General features: G+C 44.9%; 1 protein-coding gene across 2 annotated transcripts in view; it reads left to right on the top strand.

Moving 5' to 3' along the window:
• LOC119440246 (uncharacterized) overlaps positions 1-17,530 on the top strand; it is a 54,056-nt gene extending 36,526 nt beyond the window's left edge. For both annotated transcript variants that reach the window (XM_049661495.1, XM_049661494.1), the window contains 4 exons: positions 6,238-6,333; positions 8,807-8,848; positions 13,323-13,370; positions 17,432-17,530. In XM_049661495.1, the coding sequence (XP_049517452.1) occupies positions 6,238-6,333; positions 8,807-8,848; positions 13,323-13,370; positions 17,432-17,479 (234 nt within the window). In that variant the 3' untranslated portion in view covers positions 17,480-17,530. The remainder of the gene's footprint in view (positions 1-6,237; positions 6,334-8,806; positions 8,849-13,322; positions 13,371-17,431) is intronic.
• The last annotated feature ends 7,631 nt before the right edge of the window (positions 17,531-25,161 follow it).

The following is a 25,161-nucleotide window of genomic DNA, read 5'->3' as shown; positions in this document are numbered from 1 at the left end:
CAGAAACCTAAATACGAAATGCTCCATTTCACTTTTTTTGTGAAATGTAAAGATACTATAGAACCGTGTTTACTGATAAAATGACAATCACCATAATGATAATTCGTAAACCAACAACAAAATCTGCTTACACTGCCTCAGTTACGTTACAAGTGACACGTGGTCGCGCTACAGAAACTTTAGCTATCGCATTAGTTTAGCCCTCATGTTAGCATTATCTTGTCAATTACTTTTATTTAGTACAAATTACCATAATTTATTAAATGTTACCCTTTATTAGGGCTTACAACATTGTGAGAATGTGCACACTCATAAACTTCACCACGCTTTGAGCGACAAAAGCGGCGTAGAAATGAGGAAAGTTGAGTGGACTTGGCGAAGATTATTATCTACTTTCTTGTAGACGATATTCCAATGTGCGATAAAGGACCTTCGAAACACTGCTTGTGTCCCATTGGATTTCATTTAACCGCGCCTCTTGTTCGCCACATAAGTGTCTTGACTCTTGGCAAATGTTTCAGAAATATTTGGTCAGCTGCTTTCTGTTTTTTTTTTTTCGTCTCGCTTTGTTCCTTTATCTTTCTTCGTTATTCTATTTACACTTACTTTCTTTTTAACACCTGTCTGCCTATAGTCAATTTTTGTTTCGTTATTCCTCAGATAATTACGCATATATTTATCAAATTTATGCTTCCCAATTCTGGGCCAATCACTTAAGTGGCTGCGCGCCATCTCCACAGAAAGATCTACCCTAACGCTTGGGCTTTTGCGACGTGTATATGGGAAAAATTCTGCAGGCCTTCCCAATCTTCATTTTTTTTATTATTTTTTTGCGCGCACTCGTTGTTTCTCGGCCATCGACCACACTATGCCCTAACCAACGGCTGTTATCCGAATAGTTTGCTCATCGCCACGCCTGCTGCAGCAAAAATAACACGTACCGCACCACCCACGGCCGTCTGCAGTTTGTCGAGCTGCCGAATGCCGCTCGCCCTCTATTCAAGAGAACTAAATCAACACACTGCGCATCAGAGCACTCGCCTCTCCTCTAACATACAGTCTATGACATGAAAACGAATGGGTGCGCTAATGCGCGTTGGGGTGCAGCTGTGCGCAAGTCTTGCTTTAGCTGGCGCGTAACCTATCCACGTTCATACGCTCGTGGCTGTGTTTCGCAGCGGCGAGCGTATGTATGTTTATAGCATACGATCCCGGCGAATACATGCCAGGAAACGCATCCTCCAGGCGAGCCAGTTCGCTCGGTGCCGCCTTACTGCAATAACATGTTTTCGCCATCGATCTGCAGTGGGTTAAACAAGGGATGCCACTGCCCGGAGGTAACGTTTCGGCAAGGCGCCTTGCCTTTCTCAACGCTCTGTCGAAAAGGAGCTCTTTGCCGAAACGTTCGCTGCGGACTCAAGCTTCCTTGCTCGCGCATCGTTGATACTCTGACTCATTTGTTATGTTTGTATCGTTTTAAGGCGAAAGATTTGGTGTCTATGTTCGCGGTGCCCTTGGCGGTGACCTTGATGAATGCTGGGCCGTCACGAAAAATGGCCGACGCAGGATTGCCATTTTTCGTGACGGCCGACGCCGAATGCTCGGATTGACGTCACATTCCTCAGGGAGGTTCCTGTAAACAAAGTAAATTGGTGGCTGCGAAAAAAAAAGTTCTGAGAAAATTTGGTGCATTTGGGTCTCGGTGAGAATTGCTAGCGCTAGCGCAAGACAGGGGTAATTGGAGATCGCAGGGAGAGGCCTTCGTCCTGCAGTTTACATAAAATATAGGCTGATGATGATGATGATGAAAATTGAACCCGGGCCTCTGGGGCGAGAGACGAGCACGCTTCCTCGAAGCCACGGCTGCTCCACGGTTCTGGCTCACTAAAGGTGTGCCTATAGTGCGTGCGTGATTGGACGCGTCGCATCGCATCCATCTCGCTGACTAAAGGCGTGGCCCAGTGCGTGCACTAACATGCTGCACTTTAGGTACTACGTTAAGTGTTCATATGTGGCGTTCAGGAGGTCGCCTTAGTGCCACACGTGTACTTCCCATTGCGGTTCATTATGTCTTGCAACAAGTCTAGCCTCGGATGTATAACCTAATTCATTACCAATACGTCTTACAAAGAAGTCTAACCCCGATTGTATAACTTCATGTATTACCAAATGTGCAGCAGGCTTTCGCCTTCTTGGTTTACAAGAGTGTAACACCCGCCGAAATTTATAATGTTTGCACCATGACTGGGCAAAAGCCACTGGGAATTACGACATTTGTTACTTCGGGGTTTTGAAAAAAAAAGAACATAAACAAATTACCCCTTGCCTGAGGGAATTATGAGACAGTAACTTTTATTTACGTCATTAACGTGATTATGGAGACGTAAACAAAAAGCCTTTCACAGGCTTGACGAGAGTCTACACCCCCTACAATTTACATATTTGTGAGGTGTAGCACGGCTTTGTTGAGGATGTACAGTAAAGAGCAAGAGTTTGTCGACCAGCGTTGCCCGGAATTATTTTTTTCTTTTCTTCGAAGCTTGGGCATGGCAGCTGAAACCGAATGACATAGCCTACGTGCGCGCGTTCGACCAATGCAATGTATTAAAGCAATTCCACGTTGCGGAGCTGTACTCGAAGAAATTTTAATTTGTTTCAGCTCACGCAGTGGTCTCCGCGGACTTTTACTCGCTACTGTGCGTTACGGCTATTATACTATTGCTCTTTGTAGTTTAGTTACGACTTGCACTAGCATCAGGAAAGTTCTTTGAGGGTTCAGTGCTGTGTGGTGGTTCCACATTCTAGGTTCCTTTTTCGTACCGTGCAGGTAAGCGCTCTTGATTGCCGTCCTAGCAAATTTGTTTAACACCTGATTCATTTCGTGATTTCATTTCCTGCGCAGAAGTAAAACGCTGGGCATACGCGCGTCGCTAAATGTGAACGATGTTTGAATAATGACGGCCCACCGTACGTGTTCTCTCCCACATTGTGAACAAGTGATTATGTTTATGAAATTGTTCAGACGATTCCTTGGCACTATACCCGTCTGCAGTGCTAACTTACGTGCCATACTAGCTATGCGCGAGTGGACACTGTATAGCTCCAGATAACGTCTACGAAAATCGGTGTTGCAAAGAGCGCAGCAGTTCCTGGCATGAACTGCGCAGCTTGATCACCGCTTGCGTGTTGATAGTGCTTTTTTTCTTCGCTGTAAAATACGGCCTCTGCTGTCGGTTGGAAATGAAATGCGAAAGCACGAATTCTGCAGTAGCAAATCCACTACGAAAGGTGGCCGATGGAGCAAGACCGGAAATTTTAGAAGTAGCATGATTGCAAACGGCGCAGAGGGGAGGTTAAAGCGAGAAAAATACGGACAAAAAAAACAAAAAAGCTCGCAAGCTCTCGTTCTGAATTTACTGTTGAAGCAGCGACGATTCCGTGAACAGCACAGGAAGGGAATAGTCAAAAATCCCACGCGTGGGAAAATTGCACGTGTTTGGCAAGGTAACTGGCAATATATATATATATATATATATATATATATATATATATATATATATATATATATATATATATAAGAGGAAAGAAGGAAACTATCGTAATATCAGCGTTGCCTAGGAAGACACATTTTCTTCTTATTTTTTTGTTAGAATATTTATTATTTGAATTTTTTGCTCACTTTCATACGTGTACTCAATATCTGCCCACGTACCAACTCGTTGTTGATCTTATCGTCTCGCGGCGAACGTAAGCGTCGTTCAGTCAACACTTAACCTACCTACATTTCCTCTCGCATTGATAATAGCCATAAGGTTGGAATAATTCATTGCCGCACCAGAACCTGTCACGAATCATTTATTCCCAGGACCTCGCAAGAATGGAACCACCTTCCGGGCGCATTTGTTGCAATCAAGGACAACTCGAAGTTTCGTTCGGCCTTATCTGACATAATCGCTTTGTGATACAATTAACTAATCAATTTTGTTGTATTAACTAAACCACTTTTGCTGCTTTGTTATTTACTTATGTATGTTTCTTTTACCCACTCCCCTCTGTAATACCTCGGTCTTGAGGGTACAATAAAATTTTAAAAAATTAAGGAATAGCGAAGTCTGTAGTGAACACGCCTGCAGTGTGTGTGTGTATTTTGCTACCGCGTATCGCGTGCTTGGTAACGTTGGTTGCAATAAAATTCATGTCGTCTTTTCAGCTCGACCTGAGTGCAATCCTCTGGAAGTCAGAAAGAACGTAAATGTGCTCGTGTTGACACTTTCTTGAGCGCCGTAACGAAATTTATTTACGAAATTTACTTAGTTTCCCCAGCCTCAGTTCATCTTCTCTCGCGACACCACAGAGGATTAAACTTGTAAATTACGTGCACAGACAAGACATGAGTAGACGATGAAGCAAGCGTTTGTTTTCGCACGTTCGCCTCCATGACGTCGCACTTTCCAGAGTGTGGGCTGACTAATTTCGCGAAACGGTTTGCACCATAGCTGACACTATAATTAGCGTGCGACGTCTCGTATAGTGTTTCTCTCTATGTGCCCACGCCCAACGTACATGCTGTAGACAACACGTCTGAAAATCAGTGTTCCTCATAATTTTTGTCATTTTCAGAAATGTTATGTCTTTATTCAGTTTTACACCATCTTTATTTTGCTTTTTTTTTTTGCATCAACACTGGGCAGCAGGCTTCATCTGCACGTTTACTTTGCATTCATTTGTGCGGCGCTGCTTGGCCAGGGGAGTTCAATTCTAATATATATATATATATATATATATATATATATATGGTAAAACTAAAGATACGTCATGCATTTTTTCAAGACGTTTTCGTACAACGTTCAGAAGTTCAGATAAAGCGGGCGCAGATTTCCTCGCGGATGCCTCGGATTCGGGCCTTCTCACTCAGTCTACAGATCTTGAACCCTGCATTTTTTATGACGTTACTTCACTTGTGCTTAGCACGATCGAGGGTTCTCTCTATTCCAAGCCGTGACGACCGCATATCGACGTGGAGCGAATGCAAAAAAAATGTCACAGTTTCGCCCGAATGGCGAAGCATCAATTGCGATAGCAAATTAGTAGAGAGCTATTCGGAGTAGTGATAGTAGTTTTATCGGCTGCATAAACTTGGACACATTCGCTTACTAACTGAATTAACAAACGTGGGGTCAGCGCGCACATGCAAACATGAATAGATCACACTGAATGACCGCAACGGCTGTCATAAAGCTGGCAGCAAGCGCAGCCGCCGCAGCGGGCGAAGTTTCGTGCGGTCTATCGCTTCGACGGAAACTGAGCGCCGAATGCAGAGCGCATACAAAGGTCAGATCCGTCTGGAGATAAGAGACGGTGCGGGCGATCGCCACAGCCGGGCAAAGTACGAGCGCAGTTGCAGGCAGAGTAGAAGCTGCGCACCCCCCCCCCTCCCTTCCTCCCGCGCTGCCTTCCCGCTTTCTTGCTTTCGCGTGGGAGATTGAGTGGCAAGTTCCCCTTACGCCCGATTGTATTTGGTGCCGGAGCACAGCGTCTCCTCGCCTCGCTCCCTCCCTCCCATACTCTCACGGCCTTTCTCGCGGCGGCCGCGTTTGCTTTCCGCCGTGCGTTCGCTCTCCGTGATAGCACGCGTCCCCCGCGCGCTTTCGCTTGCGCATACGGCGCATGGCGACGATTTTATCTCCCTGGGACTTTATACGGAACCTCACGACGACGGCGACGACGATGGCAGAAATCCGGTGGAAGTGTCCATATAATTGCTATCGCAATAAAAGAAAAGAAAGAAAGCACTCCTGTATTGTACTTCGCTTGCACGCATAATTTAAAGGTAATCGGGAGGCTTTAATGTAACTTGGCACGTGAAACCGCGTTATAATTAATGCTCTCACGCCACCTTTCGGTTGCATGACTCAAATAAGAGGCTATGCATAATCAACCTAACAACACACCCGCTGCGGCACCCCAGTGGCAATGGCGCGCTGCTGCTGAGCTCGAGGTCGTGGGTTGGATTTACAACCGGGAACTTAGACATTGAGGTGTACGTTAAGAGAACCCCAGAATATGAAAAATATTCTGGAGCCCTCCACTATACGGCATCTCTCAGAGCCCCAGAGTGGCTTTGGGACGTTAAACGCAATCAGTCAATCAACCAGTCAATCGATAAGCTGTCAATCAATTTAACACGAACGTTGGCTCTCCGCAACCTGTACATCAAGTCTTCTTGCGCGTTTCCAGTTCGACCAAGCGATGGCCCAGAAGCTCGTAATCGGCTGCATCACGGGAAACCTCACCATCGCTGAATTTCGGAACCGCTGCCGGAGGCCTCCATTGGTCTGCCTTACTCTTTTTCTTTCTTTTTTGTCGTTTTTTGCTCAGCGCGGTAAATGATTTGTTCCTTTTGTTTTCAGAAAGTGGACAAAAAGTAATAGCAAATGAAAAGCAACCTTTGGCTAACCCTATCAGCCCCTGTCTCTTGTCATTGGTAACCACTTCGCGCTGTACACCCTGGAAACATCATGAGATACAAAATAGCATAATCAGCCACCCTTCTTTGGCTAACAACTGGAATTTACAAAAGTGCAAGCTTCTTAGCATGAGATAACATCGTTCCTTGAGAGAGTGCACGCTTGGCAAGACAAGTAAGCTAGGACGCATGCTACAACGGCGGACAGGTGGCAGCACAGTCGTGAAATCCAATCGTCACATGATCCGGCATCTTCTTTTTCTTTAGATGTTGAGAAATTGTTTCAGGACGCTAGAATACATGTATACGTAGTACGTTGCCCTTGAGGATAAGCGCTACTTTCTTGCAGGACCTAGCAGCAATGCCAGTGACGCTTACGCTTACGGTTACTATTTTTACGCCCACACTGCAAGGGGCGATTAAACCACCGTCGATCCATTCTCTATTTTTTACTGATAATCTCGTACAGCAATTTCAGTAGTCGATGTTTCTTAACCGGAAGGCCTCCAGCGTCAAAGCAAGACGTCTGCGAAACGACGTTGAGCTATTTTCGTAGCTGAAATGAAAGGAGACGGATAGTCAATATTTCTCTGGAAAAGAGAGAGAAAGAGAGAGAACCAATCCAGCTAGCGCGATCGGGGAGCTTCAACATCTGCTTCATGAGAAATTACATTTCATTTTTTTTTCTCGATTAAGGTTCGATCAGAAACAAAAGCATCAATGGCTTCGGCTATCTTTCGCTGTCGCGTACACTTCTACAGTGTAATCACGGAGTCTGGTTCCGCAGATAGAATGTGAAAAACTCTAAGTAATAAAAACAAAAGGCCGATAGTTTCGTTTATCCCGCGTGTCCAACATATACAATTAACTGTCAGGCGGTATCGAGAAAAGAAAATACCTTTCGTGACATCGATGACAGGCAAGAAAAAAAAAAGAATTGCTTCAATCACAGCGAGTTATACATAAAATGTCACCCTTGCTGCTTTATTCAGCCTGATTGAGAACGTGTATAACTTTGCTGCCGCCATGTTTTTGCTATAGCTCCAGCTCTGATGGCATGTTCAGTAGCTAGCTTTCAGAACACGAAGTTGCAAGCACCAAAAAATACCGTCGTGAGCAAAGAAGGGCTAGGATGTGCGCCGACATTTCGTGTTAATCCCCCATGATTAGGAACGTATTAAGTACATCATGAAAAACAAAAAGCGGAATTTTCACATCTCTCCATATTAAAGGCTTTGCTCATCTTACGCTCGGGCTCGGCCCTTGACTCGGGGTTTGGGCCATGCATTCGTGCCGGGAGTCAATACTGTATTTTTGCGATTATAATTCGCGTTAGCCAGGGAGTTCGGTGTCGGCAGAAAAAGAGAGGCTCTTACTAATTCCCTACATCCATCTGGTGCTGATATTTAGTGCTAGAATGTGTGCGTATTCGCCTATTGTAATTCGCTATTAGAGTAAGCACACAATCTTCTTAAATGGTTATCCAGAACTTGTTATCAAATGTACATCTTTAAATGTATATTCTTGAAGGTCGTTGCGGGCTTCCCTTGCGCTCTATTTGGCTATGATAATTACCTAAAATGCATTCTATTAAACCAAAAATAAATTATAAACTGTAAGAGCAGTGCACTCTTCTCTGAGCTGTGTAGTGTTCACACCAAAGTGTTTTTAACTTTGGACGTGCTTATCATGACTGACCTGAGAACAGAAAGCACACAACTTTTATTTTCGAATTAAGACATTCTTAAAATCAAACGAAATATTGTTTTTTTTAATCATTGTTAATAGGGAAACTTCACACTTCAGAAACTGTTTATAGCTTCGTGTTTGAATTGTATCTTACTGCATGCTACTGCTCATCAGGGTAATACCACAATAGCGGCTAAATAGACGAGCCTCGATATAACAAACACGGGTATAAGGCAATAATCCAATACAAATAAGCAAGTCTAATATGTTTCTCGTCAATATTAGCATGTACCGAAGGCATGCCTATAACGAACATCGGATATAACAAAGGTATTGTCTTGTCGGATGCGGTTTCGTTATACCGAGGCTCGACTATTAGTCAAATTTAGTTATTCTGATGTGGCGGAGTTTCTGCGAGAAACCAGCTATGAAAAATAAAATACAAAATCGCAATTGTTTGAAATCATTCTGCAAGTCCATAAATACACATTCACGTCGATACGTAAGTCTAGCTGACGTGATACAAATGCGCACAGCAGTGTAAAGTGATTGATATGCGTTCGCATGCCTAACACAACGTGGAAATTACTGTGTTTAACACTTATTCAGTTTTGGTATAGAACGGCTATCTATGTTGTGCTGCGCTTACAGGCCGGTCGCGTCGTGCGTTGCGTCGGGGGAACGCTTCCACAGGTACGTCGCTGAGTGGGCGTTTTAATAATAATAACAATAATAATAATAATAATAATAATAATAATAATAATAATAATAATAATAATAATAATAATAATAATAATAATAATAATAATAATAATAATAATCGTGTTGAATTTATTTTTTTCTTTATTACGGGGGCACAATTGGCAGTGGTTCAGCTACGCGTTCTGAAATGATGCGTCGCGTGTCAGTATACGAGGGTCATAATGTGAGGCTGCGTAGTTACATACGGTGTTGACGATCCCCAAAAACCTGTTAAATAACGTGCCAGTTCTTTGAAGTTCACAGATAGACAGTTCAAAGGGGGTGTAAGTAGCTTTGCGAAGTAGATTTACTGAATAGACAGTCCATGTTTCCAGCATATAGAAAGAGTAAAACCTAAAGAGTCACCCACTGTTTCTGGAAACACCCAATGACTGTCCAAACTCTCACATCAACATGTACCTTAAATTAATTCCCCTGATTTGTCTAACGTTAAACGGTCCCTGAAGTGGCTTGGACAAATTTTATAAACGCGTCGGGTATAGCTACAGTAAAATTAGCGCGAAAATTTAAGTGAAGCATCTCATATTAGGAGAGCTATGAAAGATTACAAGTTACCCTCCTCCCTAGTCATGATTGTCCCCCTCAAATCGTTCCCCGAGCAATCGGGGCACAGCTCCGCCGTCACTGGCTTCGCGTCATGATGTGACGTCGTATCTACTTCCGGTGTCTTGGAGCCAGTGCACGAAACCTCTCCAACCCCTCCGCTAGCCTCCTGGCCATCCAGCGAGATCTATCCAAGCACCATGCGTTGCGAGCGTTTTGTCGCAGGGCCGAATGTGTCCGGTATTACAGTAAACGCAGGCGAGCTGGGCGTTTTTACCCATGGGCGGAGGTGTAAATGTGAGCGGCCTGCACAACGCAGTCACCTGGTGGTGCACAGCTCAACCGGCGAAACTCAGAGCTAATATTGCTGTAACAAGGTGTAAAACATTTTAAACAATTCACGAATACGCTGTTACCAAAAATTTACACCAGTAGCAAAGTATAATACATTTCCATACCGCTATATTAGCTCTGTGTTTGTCTGGTTGAGCTCCGTGGGCACCGTGCAGGTCACTCACGTTTGCACCTCCGCCCATCCGGCAACATGCCCAGTCCGCCTGCATTTACCGAAACAGCGGACACGCTAAAACTCTATGTTGTGGTAGTAATCCTCCGGCCCGAAGTGACGGTTGCAAACGCGTAAATCCTTGCGCCGATCGGGTATACCCAGCGCGCGATGTGCTGCAGCCACTCCGCTCGCCTGCTGCCTTGCAGAGGGACACGATCTCGCAGCTTTCACATGTCGCCAATCGATACATTTGTAGCGCAAAATGCCGCAAGGGCGATTCATGGTCATCGTAAAGAGTAACCTCGAGACCAACACTGACCGCGCAGCTCGCGTCCATACGGAGCACGTTGTAACACAAGCAGACGACACTTGCTGTGTGCCGGAGGTGCTTGGGTGTAGTGATACATTGTCCTTGTGTATTCTGTTTCTGTTACTTCTTTATAGCAACAAATTAACCGACATTCCAACTATTACAGACAACATTTGTTCACCATCAAGTTGGAAAAATTATCGACTATGCAACTTGGGCAGCCAATCGTATAGCTCGACCGACTGACGCCACGCGTGCCCCTGCTACGTAGATGGTGACGGGGCGGCTGAAAACTTAGGAAAGCGGTGCGGTTGCTATCGGTTGCGGTGCACATGTTTGCAACCTTAAAATAAATTACACGCTTCGCGCGAAGCGCTCAAATGTGTCACCTAATCATTAGGTGGACCTCTTCTAACGACTCATTACTTTTGTACAAAAGCCTCAATATCATTGCAGGGTCTCATTAATAGATAGCTGCGAGAAGCGTCGTATCCGACACTTGATGTTTTTGCGTCATCAAGATGAATAAATGCCCAAGATATCTTTTGGATTAAAAACAGCTCGTTGTTTCTCCTAAGAACTTATACAGCACGGTATGAAGGTATGATGTATTTACAGAGCGGTGGATTGTCAAAGGGAATGCCGGAGCAGGTGGCAGCTTATCTGCAACGAGTTTCGCGCATGCAAGTGCTGATCATTCGTCGTCTGCTCTCGCTAGGAGTCGCGGCCGCGAAAAAAAAAAAAAACGCTCGCGTAGTTTGTGCAAGGTAGATATACCTGGTAGCGAAGCTTCCATAGAAGCCCATACGTTCAGAACATGGTTGCTTACCGGCGGTTCATGGGGCTTAGCGCCATCTGTGTGAGGAGGGAACACTTCCGGCGGAAGAAAAAATAATTTGACGTCATATCCGTCAAAAACAGAAGTGACGTCATTTTGTTCTCATAGGCGCGAAATTTGTTTTCGGAGGCCTGCCATTAGAGCTGTATATTCAAATGCCCCGCCATTCGACTTCATGGGCGTTCCGAGTTTTCAGCGCGAAAAGCGATGCCGGAAAAGATCAGCCGTACGGGTGTCGAAATTGCATCGCTGCACAGAACATACTTTCTTAGGAGGCCGACGAACACTTTGGGCGTAGATTGCGTTGAGTGCTCGTCCTTTCGTCGGACGCCAAGCCTGTCGGCCAGCGCTGTTGCGCGAAAACAACTAAAGTAACCAAGTATCTGATGGTCGCAACTCACTACTTTTGACTGCACAGGTTAAGAAACAATAAAACTACCCTTGTCACCTAATTCAGACAAACGTCGACATGCAAAACAACGCAACATGTGAGGGGGGCGTATTGTAACAGGTGAACTTTACGAGCGCGCCTTTCCACGCACTCCAAGAGTTGCATGGCATTGCAAGTGATAGCGGCGTCAACGCCCACCGCTATCGATGGGCGCTCTCACGGTGGGCCCTGAAAAAATGTGTATATTGATAATGATCTAGTAAAATACAGTTGTATCTTTTCTCGCCATGCATATATAAAATGAATTAGGAATTTTATTTTCGTTGAATTAATCTAACTGCGTCTCGCTTATTTTTAAAAACGCTTTTTTTTCTTTCCCAGAGTTTATTCCCCCCAAACATAGTCGCGCTTCAATCGCTGCTCCCATAACCACCCTTGCTGATGTCGGTGACAATTGGTTCTGAACCGCTTTTCGCCCGAAGCTTCGCGACCTATGTGGATCGACCTTGGTTTGTGTTTGAAAGCAGCCTGTTTCCTTCCAGCCGGATGCTTTGAAACGTCTTTTAAAAGCGGAAAATCATCTTCGGGAGTTAGGCTGGCCTCTATAGCCGTTGGCCGAACCGCTACAGCAGTTGGGAGTAGACAACGAAAAAGTATCGGCCATGGCGCTCACTGCGCTTGCGCGAAACCCGTTGCAGCCGCCGGCCGGCGATGGAGCAAGTGGCACATGTTACCGTGTTGCCTTTAACAGTGGACCGCTGTGTACTTTGCTGCGTCAGTTTCGGGTACATTACCGACTAACCCCTGCAGCCACGAATTATGACAGACTGTGAATAAAAGCGTGAAAGTTACATATTTTTATTTGAAGGCGCTGCAGACACCTCTGAAAGATATTCAAGTTGGGAGGACGATATACTTAGTCCTTGTTCTAGTGCGCCTTCGTAGTTAAAGTAATTAAACCTTCTTTGTAATCTAAGTTCACTCATGTCGCGCTTTTTCGTCAAAAAAGAGTTGAATCACTGTCTGAAAGCAGGTGCGCAAGTTAATTATTGGTCGTAGGCATACGAGAATGAAAAAAAAACTATTCCGTCATAATTACTGACCGAAAACGGCACATCCAACATCCCCTTTCTTTATCTAAAATACGTTCTTCAACTGAATAAAAATATATATACTCATTGCTGAAATATCTTGTAACTAATATGTAAATAATAAAAACGTAATCACATGGTAGTGGCTTTGTGTGGTCGTGCGTTGTAATATGATGATCGCTAAAGTAAAATGGCTCCATATTATTTTAGCACAGGGTTCCATTTAGTCACACCTTAGTGCCCGTGGTTCTTTTGCCATTGCTAAACAGAACTGCGAAAAGCAAGACGGGTACGTAGATGTGCACACCGTGATTGAAGAGCTAAGCCTTCTCATTTATATCTCTGCATTCTTCACTCTCTCTCTCTCTCTCTCTCTCTATATATATATATATATATATATATATATATATATATTGTTACGGTTTCTATTCAGCGTGTGCAGCAGGGTGATGAAAAAGCCGCGAAGAGATCGACGGCTTAAAAAACCAAAACCATCTATCTATCTATCTATCTATCTATCTATCTATCTATCTATCTATCTATCTATCTATCTATCTATCTAACCTATCTATCTATCTATCTATCTATCTATCTATCTATCTATCTATCTACCTATCTATCTAATTTCACATATTCGGTATGTTTCCCCATACTACTCCGATGCGGTGGAAGAAAGTGATACTCAAATCACTCAACGCTTTTCCCTCGTGTTTTTACCTCTCAGATCAAGTTCATACAAAAGCCGACGATGAACCACCTGGCCAAGTTTCAAGTACGTACCGGAAACTAAGCCACCTCCGTCTGAGTTTTTCTTGATTTATTGTTTTTACCACGCGCGCGCGGCTACAGATGTGTCTGAATTAACGCCGACATCACTGCGAGCAGTATGCGAACTTTGCGGCCGCGGCGCGCTCGAAATACGATATTATTACGCCCATGCAAATGCGATGCACACACTTTGCTTATTAACGAAGTTTATACCCTAGTCGCACATTATTTAGCAGTCTCTCACAATATAAGAAGTGTTCGGGGGGGCTGAAAGCAACGGCTCCTTGACTAAATAACTATAACTTGCGAGGCCCCAGGTACGAGTTTCGTAACATCCCGAGTGAGGAAAAAAAATTGCGTGCTTAATTATCACAGTCGTATTGAGAAAAAGTGTTTTTCGCTTATCGGACTTGTTCGCGTGCACTAAGGTTTCGCGAACGGATCACATAACTGAAAGATGTTGCAAGGCAATTTAAAGTACGCCTGATAACTATACCGGGCAATATCCTTCGCCAAACTGTCGCAACTTCATACATGTCTGCCACTGATTAGTGAAATCAGATGCGGCAAGTGGATGCGCACTCTCGTATTCGTGCACACAAATAACGTTTCGCTTCCTCAGATAAACCGCAGCCGATAACTTTCCCGTACTGTTCAGTTCTGTTCCTGCCCAGCCGGGTCATGCCGGTTTCTTTTTTTTTAATATTGTTATTAATGCGCCCGTTATCAACTTATCCAGACTGCAGTGTCCCCTTACTTCAGGCTGGCACCTGAAGATTGACACTTGAACAAACAAAAGAGAAACTGCGCAGTGGGAGATTAAGAAAAATCTCGCGCTGGCATCCCTTTCAGTGCATGCAGAAGAGGATTACAGGATTACCAAAGGTTCTAATGATGTTTTTTTTCTTTATTATTTTTGAGAACGAACATAATTATAAGTCATGGTCATTTTCCAACGCTTACGCCACAAATACCACAGTTTTTTTTTTATTTTCGTTTGATACACGACACCTTGGATCGATACCTTACTGCAAGACACCCTGTGCGCATGCGCCTTGTGGTTGTCGCTCTAACCATCGCTTTGTGGCCGTCGCCGCGCAGTTTCTTCGCCTCATCTCTTGATTAATTCGCGGTGCCTTCGTAGCTTTGTATATCTTTAGAAACAAGCGGCAGACCACGAGCGCTCTTTAATAGATCTCGCCGAGATCCTTTCGCCAATTTCGAGAACTGTCGACCGGCGGTGGCTATTTTACTGGGTTATATTCACGCTGACTTATGGCTAGCATGACGTGAATAATTAGAATACAGTGGCTCCGCCTGCAAGCAGCGCCAGAACAACTTACCCTCGCCTGCCATTGCTGGCAGTGTCAAAGTAGGGATTAGTGAAGTTATCCTCGAAATACGTTATAGATTACGTCTCGTGCGTAAGGCGGGAGACTCCAGGAGTGTTCCTTTTACCCAAACGCATAAAACCCTTTTGGTGATCGTTAAACAGACCCGCAGGGTGCCGCCTTTGTCGTGGTTGAAAATTTTCTCATTTGTTAGTTCAGTCAGGCGCTTCAGGGTTTTATCGCAGAGCGTTCAAGGTATTCATTTCTATTTAGACCAAGTCTAGTGGATTCATTGTGGCTTTCCCTCTGATACGTGTTTTGGAATGCTTGTTGCGATTTTAGAACATATGTCTAGAAGCAGAACCCATGAGAGAACAAGTGTACGCAAATAACTAAGGATGTATAGGTTGTCAGCACGTGACGCTTTCAAACTTTTTTTTTTTGATGTAGAAGAAAACGCGTTAATTCCGAGACAGGACAACGGCTCTTACCACGCATACTAAATATGCTATGTAGGGTGTTTGATATCAAGATTAGCAGAATAGTTATAAATCGCCAATTGCAAATAGCACAATTAGACTACATGATGATTACTCGAAGAGTTGGACATCTACGAAAAGAACAAGGAGCATAACTGAATAATTTAACGAGGTACCTCTAATTAAATTAAAGTTTAGTCACTCGTGACATGCACATTGCTTCACGCATTTATGCGCTGAGGCCGAAAGTACAAAACGGCGCGAAGAATCAAAACAGCCAAGAATTACGTCTGGTGCTGCCCCAGTCTACATCTGTGGGCCAAAAGCAATATGCGCGTACAAACGCGTGTCTAAGCGTCCACACACTTAGAGCCTTATGCCTATAACTGATGGGAAGAGGGTGATTTGTAGGTTTTGAAGCAGGCCTTAAGACGACCGTCTTGAAGACAAAACCAGTTATACACCCGAAATTATGGCGAAGCTGCACACAATAGAAATCTGTACGCTTTCCTGTGAAAGAAAACATTACGGCTGAAGAAAACTTCATCCTGATCCTGGGACCGAAGCCGCGACCAAGGCTTTCGCTCTAGTTCGTGCTTACATCAGTAGAGCGCATGGTGGTAGTGGTTTTGGGTTGGCTCCTCGTAGCAGGACGAAGATTTATTCGGCTGAAAAGCTTCCTTTGCCAGGAAATCGTACGGATTTATTTCCTAGATATAGGGCGCCCACGGCGGCGGTCCAGTGGTGTTGCGTTTCTGAGCTCCTGGTCGTATGTTCGATCCCTGCAGCATCTGCCTAATCTCGACGACGGGGGCGAAATGCAAAAAAAAAACGAAAAAAAAAACGCTCGCGCACTTAGATTTAGGTGCACGTTAAAGAAACCCTGGTTGGTCGAAAGTAATCAGGAGCTCCTGCCCTATACGGCGTGCCTCGTAATAAAAACGTGGTTTTAGCGTTGTAAAGCGCCCCAGAACTTATTATTTCTTTCCCATATATAACTTCGTGTTACTAGCAGCTTGATCACTGCTTTCCCTTGTACGAAACTTTCTTGAGATTACGGATTTCCGGACAACTTATTTCCTTAATTACACAGCGCATTTCGGTGTGACGTATTCCGTCTCCGTAATATCCACTGCAAAATATTACCTGGTTGCGCTAGGTAATGGCGCTGAAAATATTAAACCCAGCTTGGCGAGGAGACCAGGTACGTTTAAACGCATGCAAGATGCGGTGCGTGTGATTGCTGATTAATTATGAATCAAGGCCGCGAGCCGACATGTCGCAGAACGGCGCGTCTAATGGCGGTACTCGGACCCCTGAAATGTTTACAGTAACCACGCACGTTTACATAAACATTAATGGGACTCGATTGACAAACAGAAGTGCTAACTAGTCGAGGACAAAGAAAAGATAATCAGAACACAAACGTCGACTGTCAACGAGAAGTTTATTCGAGAACGACACGGATATATAAACAAACACCAACCTGGTTACGATAACAAGCCGTGGGAAAAAAGAATGTATTTTGTACGCGCGCCGAATGCAATCTAACGTGGAAAGCTCTCTCTCAAGAACCGTAATTATTTTTAACTAAGGGCACTGCTAACAGATTTTCTTCTTTCGCCAGCAACATAAAGGGTATCCAAGCTTTTATGCACGAACATTATAAAGTATATGCTAATGCCACGTAACTGGACGGAACCAAGGTAATGTTGCTTGCTGTCGCTTGGAGATACTGAGAATGTTTTTTGCATTCCGCCTAATTGCATAATTAGTCTTAAATAATGATTCGACTTATCAAATGGTATAATTTGATGAAAAATGTCAATGAGAATTTGCAGAGCAATATGAAAAACTCCCGATACAGCTTTATGTTGCTCAATACGTGCTACATAGAAGTCTTCTTCAGAGCGTGAATGAAGCCCGCGAATACATGCAAGGTTGCCGCGCGACTGGCCGCTCGAGGCACTTTGCGTGCATTCGCAAAATTTCTGCCTATGTCACTCACGTCGTGTGAAGTACATATCCCTTACTTGAATCGAAGATGCTTCGGTACCAAACAGCAAAAATTAGACTCCTTGCTTCGTGATTAGCCGCAACCAGATCTCTTGCTTGGCTCTCTACTGAGTAAACGAAGCATCGGAATCACAGAGCTGCAGATTCGTCGTGTCTTGCTTAAACTTGTAAGACGTTAGGTATGCTTTCGCTCATTTGTCTGTGTTGTTTGCTTGTCTTTTTTTTTTCTCTCTTTTCAGAACTGCGTCGTTAAAACAATTTATCCACACTCCAATCTCTTTAGGTGATCGCTGGGTGCCGGCTACAACAAACAATAAAACGCTCAACGTCACGGTCGACGTCATGTTCGGCACGTGGTTGTATCTTCTTTCAGTGATCCACACACTGACTACTTTCTTCACACGCAAATTGCAGTGCGCTGATTTTCTACCATCGTTACGTTGGCGCTCAGTGACGCTTATCTTCTCGTAGTAAAGCGCACGAGCAGGACATTTTTGCATGAAATCACCCTACCCTACCAGCATAACTATGCTTCTCACTGTAATTGCGATAGAGACAATTAATGGCTAAATAGTTGGAACTCCTTCAAAACTGGCCACTTTATGAAATTATTCATTTCGACGCATGGCCATGGCCGCTGTGTGTTAGGCCATGAAGGCATTTGTGGCCTCTTTTGAGAGAAATTGAGCTGCATATGCGACTGGAATGATGGGTTCTCAGTTCTTTTTTTAGTTACTTTAATCATGCGCATCTACATTTTTTATCGCTTTCTCATCATTATCGTCTCCTTCTTCACCTTCTGACTCTCCTTTTTGTTCCCGTTCCGTCGTATTCAAACACGGAGTGCCAACACAATAGTTCAGCCGGACCTCTAAGCTTTGTTATATATATATATATATATATATATATATATATATATATATATATATATATCCCGCCAATGTCCCTATAGCGCATAATGACATGCCAACGCCAGGACGCCCAATGGGCAATAATCGAAATTCCGCCTGATAATAACGTGAATTTCTTTATATTTGTACGTTCTTTCGCTCTGGGTGAAACTACAGTGTCCTGTAAAAGCCATCGTTCATATTCAATTTTCTTCACAACCCGCCGCGATGGCTTAGCGGCTGTGGTGTTGCGCTGCTAATCACGAGGTCGCGGGATCGAATCCCGGCCGCGGCGGCCGCATTTCGATGGGGGGAATATGTAAAAAAGCCCATGTCCCGTGCATTTGGGGCACGTTCAAGATCCCCTGATGGTCAAAATATAATCCGGAGTCCCCCACTACGGCTTACCTTATTATGAAATCGCGGTTTTGCCAAGTGAAACTTCAGAATTCATAATTCATTCATTCATTCATCCGTTCATTTCATTTTCTCCACAGTCGTGAGCACGTTTACTGTAATAACTTGGAATACTGAGGAAATACACTTGAGAAATTGCGTTTTTGGTGTCCAGTATCTCGCAGCATTCGACAGCGCAGAACAATCTCTAGGGCTGTCCTTCGATCGTGTCGCTTCCTATCCGCCGAAGAATGACGCTGAGATAAAACTTCTGAAAACAAGTAGTGTTGCAATGCGGGCTTGTTTGCAAGGCCGCTTGGAAAATTGTTGAAGCGCATACGGACGATGGCGCAAGAAGGCAGGTGAAACACGTAGCACCCTGTCTGGGTCTTTCATGTGCCTTCTTCCGTCTTCGTCTGTATGCGCTACAATAGTTTTCTTTCTGAAGATGCTGGCTGCCACTTGTCCCAAAGCGGGGGCTCGGCGGCCCCAGGACCGCAAGACCCGCACTTCAACGACAAAATGTCGTACTGCTCCCTGAAGACATTATGCGAAATAATTTTTCTTTCTTTAGGCACGCCGACCATCGCGTGCCGTAAGCGAGGACTCGAGAGCAAATGAAAGGCGACCAGCGGTGAACTGCTAACAGAAGTGGACTGAAAATCTTCAGCCAGAGTTGCAGACATATGAACCGAACAGTCACTGCGACAGTTCACTTCCCGTATACCGCGTACTAGAAAATATATACTTGATTGCACGCGATGGCGCTTTTGACGACGGACCGCAATGTTGTGCAGCAGTGCAAACAACAAACACCAGAACTCTTAGACGTGGGAAAAAAAAGTTACAGCGAAATAACAACGAGGCAATACATACGCTAGTTTAGAAGTTTGAAATAAAAATGAAATACAGGAATGCAAACTTTGACTTCATCAAAAGATTAAAAAAGGGAACTTGATTCGGCCTCGTGATAACGTTTGCTCGAAGTCTGCGTGAGGGTAATATACCGACAAGCGTTGAACTCCAGTCCAGGAATGAAGGCCTGAATCAACATCTGCGTTCTCGAATAATAGGGAGACGGAAAATTCGCCGCCCTCTCTGCCATATTGCGTGAAGACGGGCAAAGTACACACACGGTCTCAACTGTCCAGCCAACGCATGCATTTTAAGATTACGAATTCCCAGCGCACCACGCGAGTGCAGGGCAACGCTGTCTACGTCGTTCTAGGACTGAGCGTGATCGTCGAAAGAATATCCACAGCGTCGATAAAGCTAGATAAAGCCAATGCATCTAGCCAGTGCCTGACTCACTTACTAATTTCCTTTGTATTTAAGGATAGGTTGGTGCCTAAGGATGGTGCGACTCTCCTTCTTCGCCATGTAAGTTGTGCTCATAGTGTTCATAACAAGAACAACATTTACAAAAAATAGAAATCACAGGAAGATTCGCGTACACAGACTTCGAGTGAAGAATATAAATTTTCATACACTATAATAGTCCACACATTATTGTCCATGAAATATATATATATATATATATGTGAGGTCTCTCCCTCTCCGTACTCGCGGCATCTCGTTTCCTTCCATCTTTCACTACCATGGGCGGCACGTGTCCTTATACTATAGAGAAAGATAATTAGCGCACCGGAGAGGAGGGGTGGGGGAGGAGGGTGCGCTCACTTTTCTAGTGCCAGCTACAAACTACACAGCAAAGAAGCCAGAGAAAGCGTAGGGGACATTGATTGTTATGCTTTAAAATTAAATTCAGAAATACTGGAAAACATTTACATGAAGTGGACGAATGGGGATTGTATCAGCATGACACCATGTTCCGGGTTGCCAGGGCAGGAGTGCCCAGGATTTATTGAGCCGTTCTTTTTATACATTGAAATGGGGCAACGCCCCTCAGATAATCCTGCTACGATATACAGAGAAGTTGGGCAACGCCCCCTCAGATTATCAACCGTAGCACACGTTTCAGACGCGATACGATACAGGGATAACGTGATGCAGACGTGAGCCCAAGCCCCATCCTCCACATTACGTTTGCATTGTGCTTTGCCAATGACGCTATACCGCGGCGCCCATGCACCCGTCCACTGGCTCTGGTATTATGTGTGCGTGAACATGATTAGGCCTGGAAGTGTTAACCAGCTGCCCTCGCGGCCACGGCGGCGGATGCGGAACCTCCTTTGAACCGCCGGGGTCACGTAATGTACGTAAACTTAAGAGCAGGCAACTGGTCGATAAACCTAGTTCTACCTAGTCGCTTCATTGTCTGTCTGCTCACATTGGAGGGGCTGATAGAAGCGTCGTACTTCCCCTTTTATACCGAAGTACCGCGTTTTCGAACGATAATCGCTCTACTGTCTACAGCAATCGTAACCCGAGATGAGTATCGAATCGCCGGCCTCGAGCAAGCATGTGGCTTCGACCTATGGGAGCTTGTGCGCTTCTGATGGCCTTTCTGACAAAGGGATTTAAATAAATTGTCCATAGGGAGCTTTAACGGGAACGTACATGTATGTCCATGCTCGTTTGTGAATGTTTTGTATGTGCGGGTTGGGGCGATGTGTGTCGAGCTCCCCTCGACTGTCTTGGCTAGTATGCCAAACCTTCAGCAACGCTGACGTCTCCGGTTTCTCGTTAAAACCCGTTTTTTAAGCGAAGCTTCATAGGCTTACAAGTGTCGTCGGTGGTGCTGGTGGTGTCACGCTGAAAAGTGGACCGATCCCAGCGATAATGTGGAAAGGGTCCAAGCTCAATGTAGCACGTCCGGGGACAAATTAGAAAGAGAGAAAGAGAGATAGAGAGAGAGAGAAGGAAGGAGAGAGAGAAAGATGGAGAGAGAGAAAGAAAGAGAATCACCACGAACGTCACATACACACACGACAGGCTTCGCTTACCCTTCCTCCTCAAGCCAACTTTGGCTTCGGGTGCTCGCATTCGTATTTCGGTTTCACGCGAACGATGGTGTACTGGTGAATTGTTTTGCCGCGCAGTTGACTTAAAAAGCCTGAGCGTTCTTTTCAAATCCCAAAGCACGGGCGGCAATGCTTTTCTCCGAGTTTCTCAGAACACTACGCGGCCATTGAGGGAATTCAGCAATCTCTGTAGTTGCAACGCCACCTGCACTTCCTCTTTTATTGCCGCAACAAATACTGCAGGTTATTCCACGCGTCACCTCACACCGTAACGCAATCGAGCCTAAACTAAGTTTCCTCCTAGATATCCGTCCAGCCTTGCTTGCCTCTTCTGCGACAAATCTCCCAGCTTCTGTGGTGGAAAAGAGGCACGATAACTGCAGTTCAGTGCTGCAGCTGCAGCTTGCTATCGGTAACAAACAATATATAAGATTAAAGGCGCAATATCAGAATGAAGTTAATTAGCTGTATTTCTAAATAAGCTCTTCCGATAACCAAACAACCACGCTAGCCTTGGGAGCCAGAAGAGGAGACGCAAATATGACTTGACGTGACCTGACCGACTTTGGTATCGTCTGTTCGGGTTTAGTTAATTATTCAACGGTTCTAAAGCAACCAGCCACTGAACTGTAAAGCTTGCAGGAAGAAAGAACGAAAGAAAGAAAGAAAGAAAGAAAGAAAGAAAGAAAGAAAGAAAGAAAGAAAGAAAGAAAGAAAGAAAGAACACGTAGAGAGGTTAGCCAGTTTGAACCTGGTTTGCTACCTTACACTCATGGAGGGGAAAGCAGGGAGAAAAAAAAGAATTAATTCTGAGGGCTCGCGCAGATCTGAATTGCGAAGAAGAAAAAATAACGGCAGAACTCATCTCACGATGTCTGTGGACGGTAATGCGAATAGCAATCAAGCAATGTGCTGGCGTACCATATTCCCGACGTCACGTTTATTGAAAACTTGTAGCGGTAATTCTGAGACTTCCACTGCTTCGGCTATATGCCACACACTGCGGTATCGTCCCACTTTGGTGCGGAACTCTGACGATGACGACAAGACAAAGGTGGCATAATCACAATTCAGTGGCGACAGTACATGATTGCAATACAATGCCAAAGAAATATGGACGTTCGACGGAACGACGAAACAGGTATGACGGCGACGGGATGATGACAATGAGATTACGTTACGGAATTGCTGAAAATAAAGAGAACGATAACGTGACGACAACGACTCTGTGATGACGAGGGTATGATGTGAGTCGGATGACAAAGCTGGAATGACGACTATGCAATGCCTACGACAATATCACGACCCCGAACACATCATGCCTAGTGGCCCAAGCTATTGACAACTTGGACCACTGGGTCGGAGTTGAAGGTATGACGACGCCGGCGTAGCGAGAGTAAGATGTCGCGAAGCTGGGATGACGAGAATGGAATGACCACGGCAGAATCACGACCAGGAGCACATACCGAGTGGCCCAAGCAGGTAGACTGGGTCGGCGTAAGAAGATAGATAGATAGATAGATAGATAGATAGATAGATAGATAGATAGATAGATAGATAGATAGATAGATAGATAGATAGATAGATAGATAGATAGATAGATAGATAGATAGATAGATAGATAGATAGATAGATAGATAGATAGATAGATAGATAGATAGATAGATAGATAGATAAAAACAACTGAAGTAGGCAAAGAATGCTATTTGCAGTATAAAAAAGAGAGGGAAAAAATGGCTGACTGCTTTTTGAAAAGAATTCGTCGTAACGCCAAAGTGAAACGTGTATTTTGCGAAGCAGTGGGCAACTTTGTTGCGCATTCACAAAAACAAGTTCATAAAGTCCACAGTCCTTTATTAATTACAGTTTTGCTGTAATTAATGAAGCACGGACAGCGATAGCAAGCACACGAGACATGGTTCGCTGCGCAGCGTAAATGGCACCGCGGAGGCTACCAAGCGTCATATAGGTACGTACACCCGTGAGCAAAAGTATAGGGACCAGGGATTCCACGATAAAGTACTATTTTTTTTAACTGTCTGCGACTGCAACTTGAAATTGGGCTTAGAACGACAGAAAGCTGAGTTAGTTGGTAAGGAGTCATAATGCAAAAAGGTAAGGCGTGCAGACACGGACATAAGAGACGAGAGGTGGACAACACGAACGCCGTAGAAAACAGAACGCCGTTGAAATTGAGGACTGCAGTCCAAACTTGGCATTGCGAACTTTCCAGTGTGCTGATCCACGCAGATAAGTGGGGCTTCCATCATTTGACAGGCAAAGTTCGCGTTCAGAGGCAAAGGACACCAATGTTCTGCCTCTAGAGTTCACTTTGGAGCTTCCCCATAGGTAATGGTGGGCATTAAAGTCGCCAGTGATCACCCACGGCTGTGGAGTCTATGTCAAAATTCCCTGTAAGCTCTCACAATCCAGGCGACTTGTTGGAGATAAGTAGGCTCCAAGAATTGTCAACGTGAGCTTTTTCTTCTTCACTGTCAAGCAAACATATTGATTCACTTCGTCAGGAGGCACTGGGTGATGCACATAAGTCAAGCACTGCGTATAAACACAACAATCTTGCTGCACTCTCCGTGAGTAGAGGACATAAAGCACTCATACCCGGACAGTCTGACGGGACTGGTCTGGTTTTCGGATTTAGAAACGCGAGGTAGCGACCACATCCCAACTTATTTGAAGATTGAATGGTCTGACTAGCTCCAAGTCCCCCAGAGCCGTCCAGTGCACTGATTGGCCTAAATACAAAATAATCATGGAAGACTCCTGTCGTGACGGTACCTCCAACAACCTAGAGGGCGCGATAAAGGAAGCAATACAAACAACCACGCATTCGCTTTTGAAGACTTCTGCCCTCACCAATTTCGACATCGGACTCGATAAACTTCGAGCAATTCGCCGTCTTGCTGAACGAATATATAGACGCACGAAGTTCACTCATGACTTGAGATTGGCTAGACGAACACAAAAGAAAATACAGCGTCACATGAACAAGCTGGCTTCCCGACAATGGGTATCCTTTTGCGAGTCCCTGGATCCGCGAAAACGTTATCGCTTATATAGAGGACTGTTCGTAGGCCTTCGCACAACCTTTGGTCAGCGCCACCCGTTTAAATCTCTGGCACTACATCTACAATGTAGAGAGGTTGACGTCGCTGAATCTTTCTGCAGAAAGATTGCTGGCGAGGCAAATTCCGATGGAACGGGAACGGGGACGCTCGACCACCCACTGTTCTCACGCGATCCCCGCATGGAGTGCCCATTGTCTATGGAAGAACTAGAAGCTGCGCTGGCTTGGTGCAGGCGTTCTTCAGCGCCAGGACCTGATGGCATTACGTACCGTGCCCTGTGTAACCTAGGAGACCAAGCTCGGAAGGCACCCTTGCTCCTATACGACTCCTGGCAGACGGGTACGGTTCCGCAGGAATGGAAGTCAAGTCGCCTCATTCCACTTCTCAAAGCCACTTCTCAATGCCTTTGGACATTTCCTCATACCGTCCGATCGCACTTGCCAGTTGTGTCAGAAAAACAATGGAAAGAATGATTTTAACACATCTGGAATGGTACTTCGAGTACTATGAAATCTACCCAGACGCTATGACCGGATTCAGGCATGGCCGTTCGTCAACAGACAACGTTGTTGACTTGGTAACATTTGCGCAACACCAGAAGGCCTGCAAACGACTATCTGCTGCTGTGTTTCTAGACGTTAAAGGGGCTTACTATAATCACCCATGAAGCCAT

This window comes from Dermacentor silvarum, chromosome 2 (genome assembly GCF_013339745.2).
Source record: "Dermacentor silvarum isolate Dsil-2018 chromosome 2, BIME_Dsil_1.4, whole genome shotgun sequence".
Lineage (NCBI taxonomy): Eukaryota > Metazoa > Arthropoda > Arachnida > Ixodida > Ixodidae > Dermacentor > Dermacentor silvarum.
Note: the sequence above shows the minus strand (reverse complement) of the source record. Positions and strands in the feature narration are given on the sequence as shown.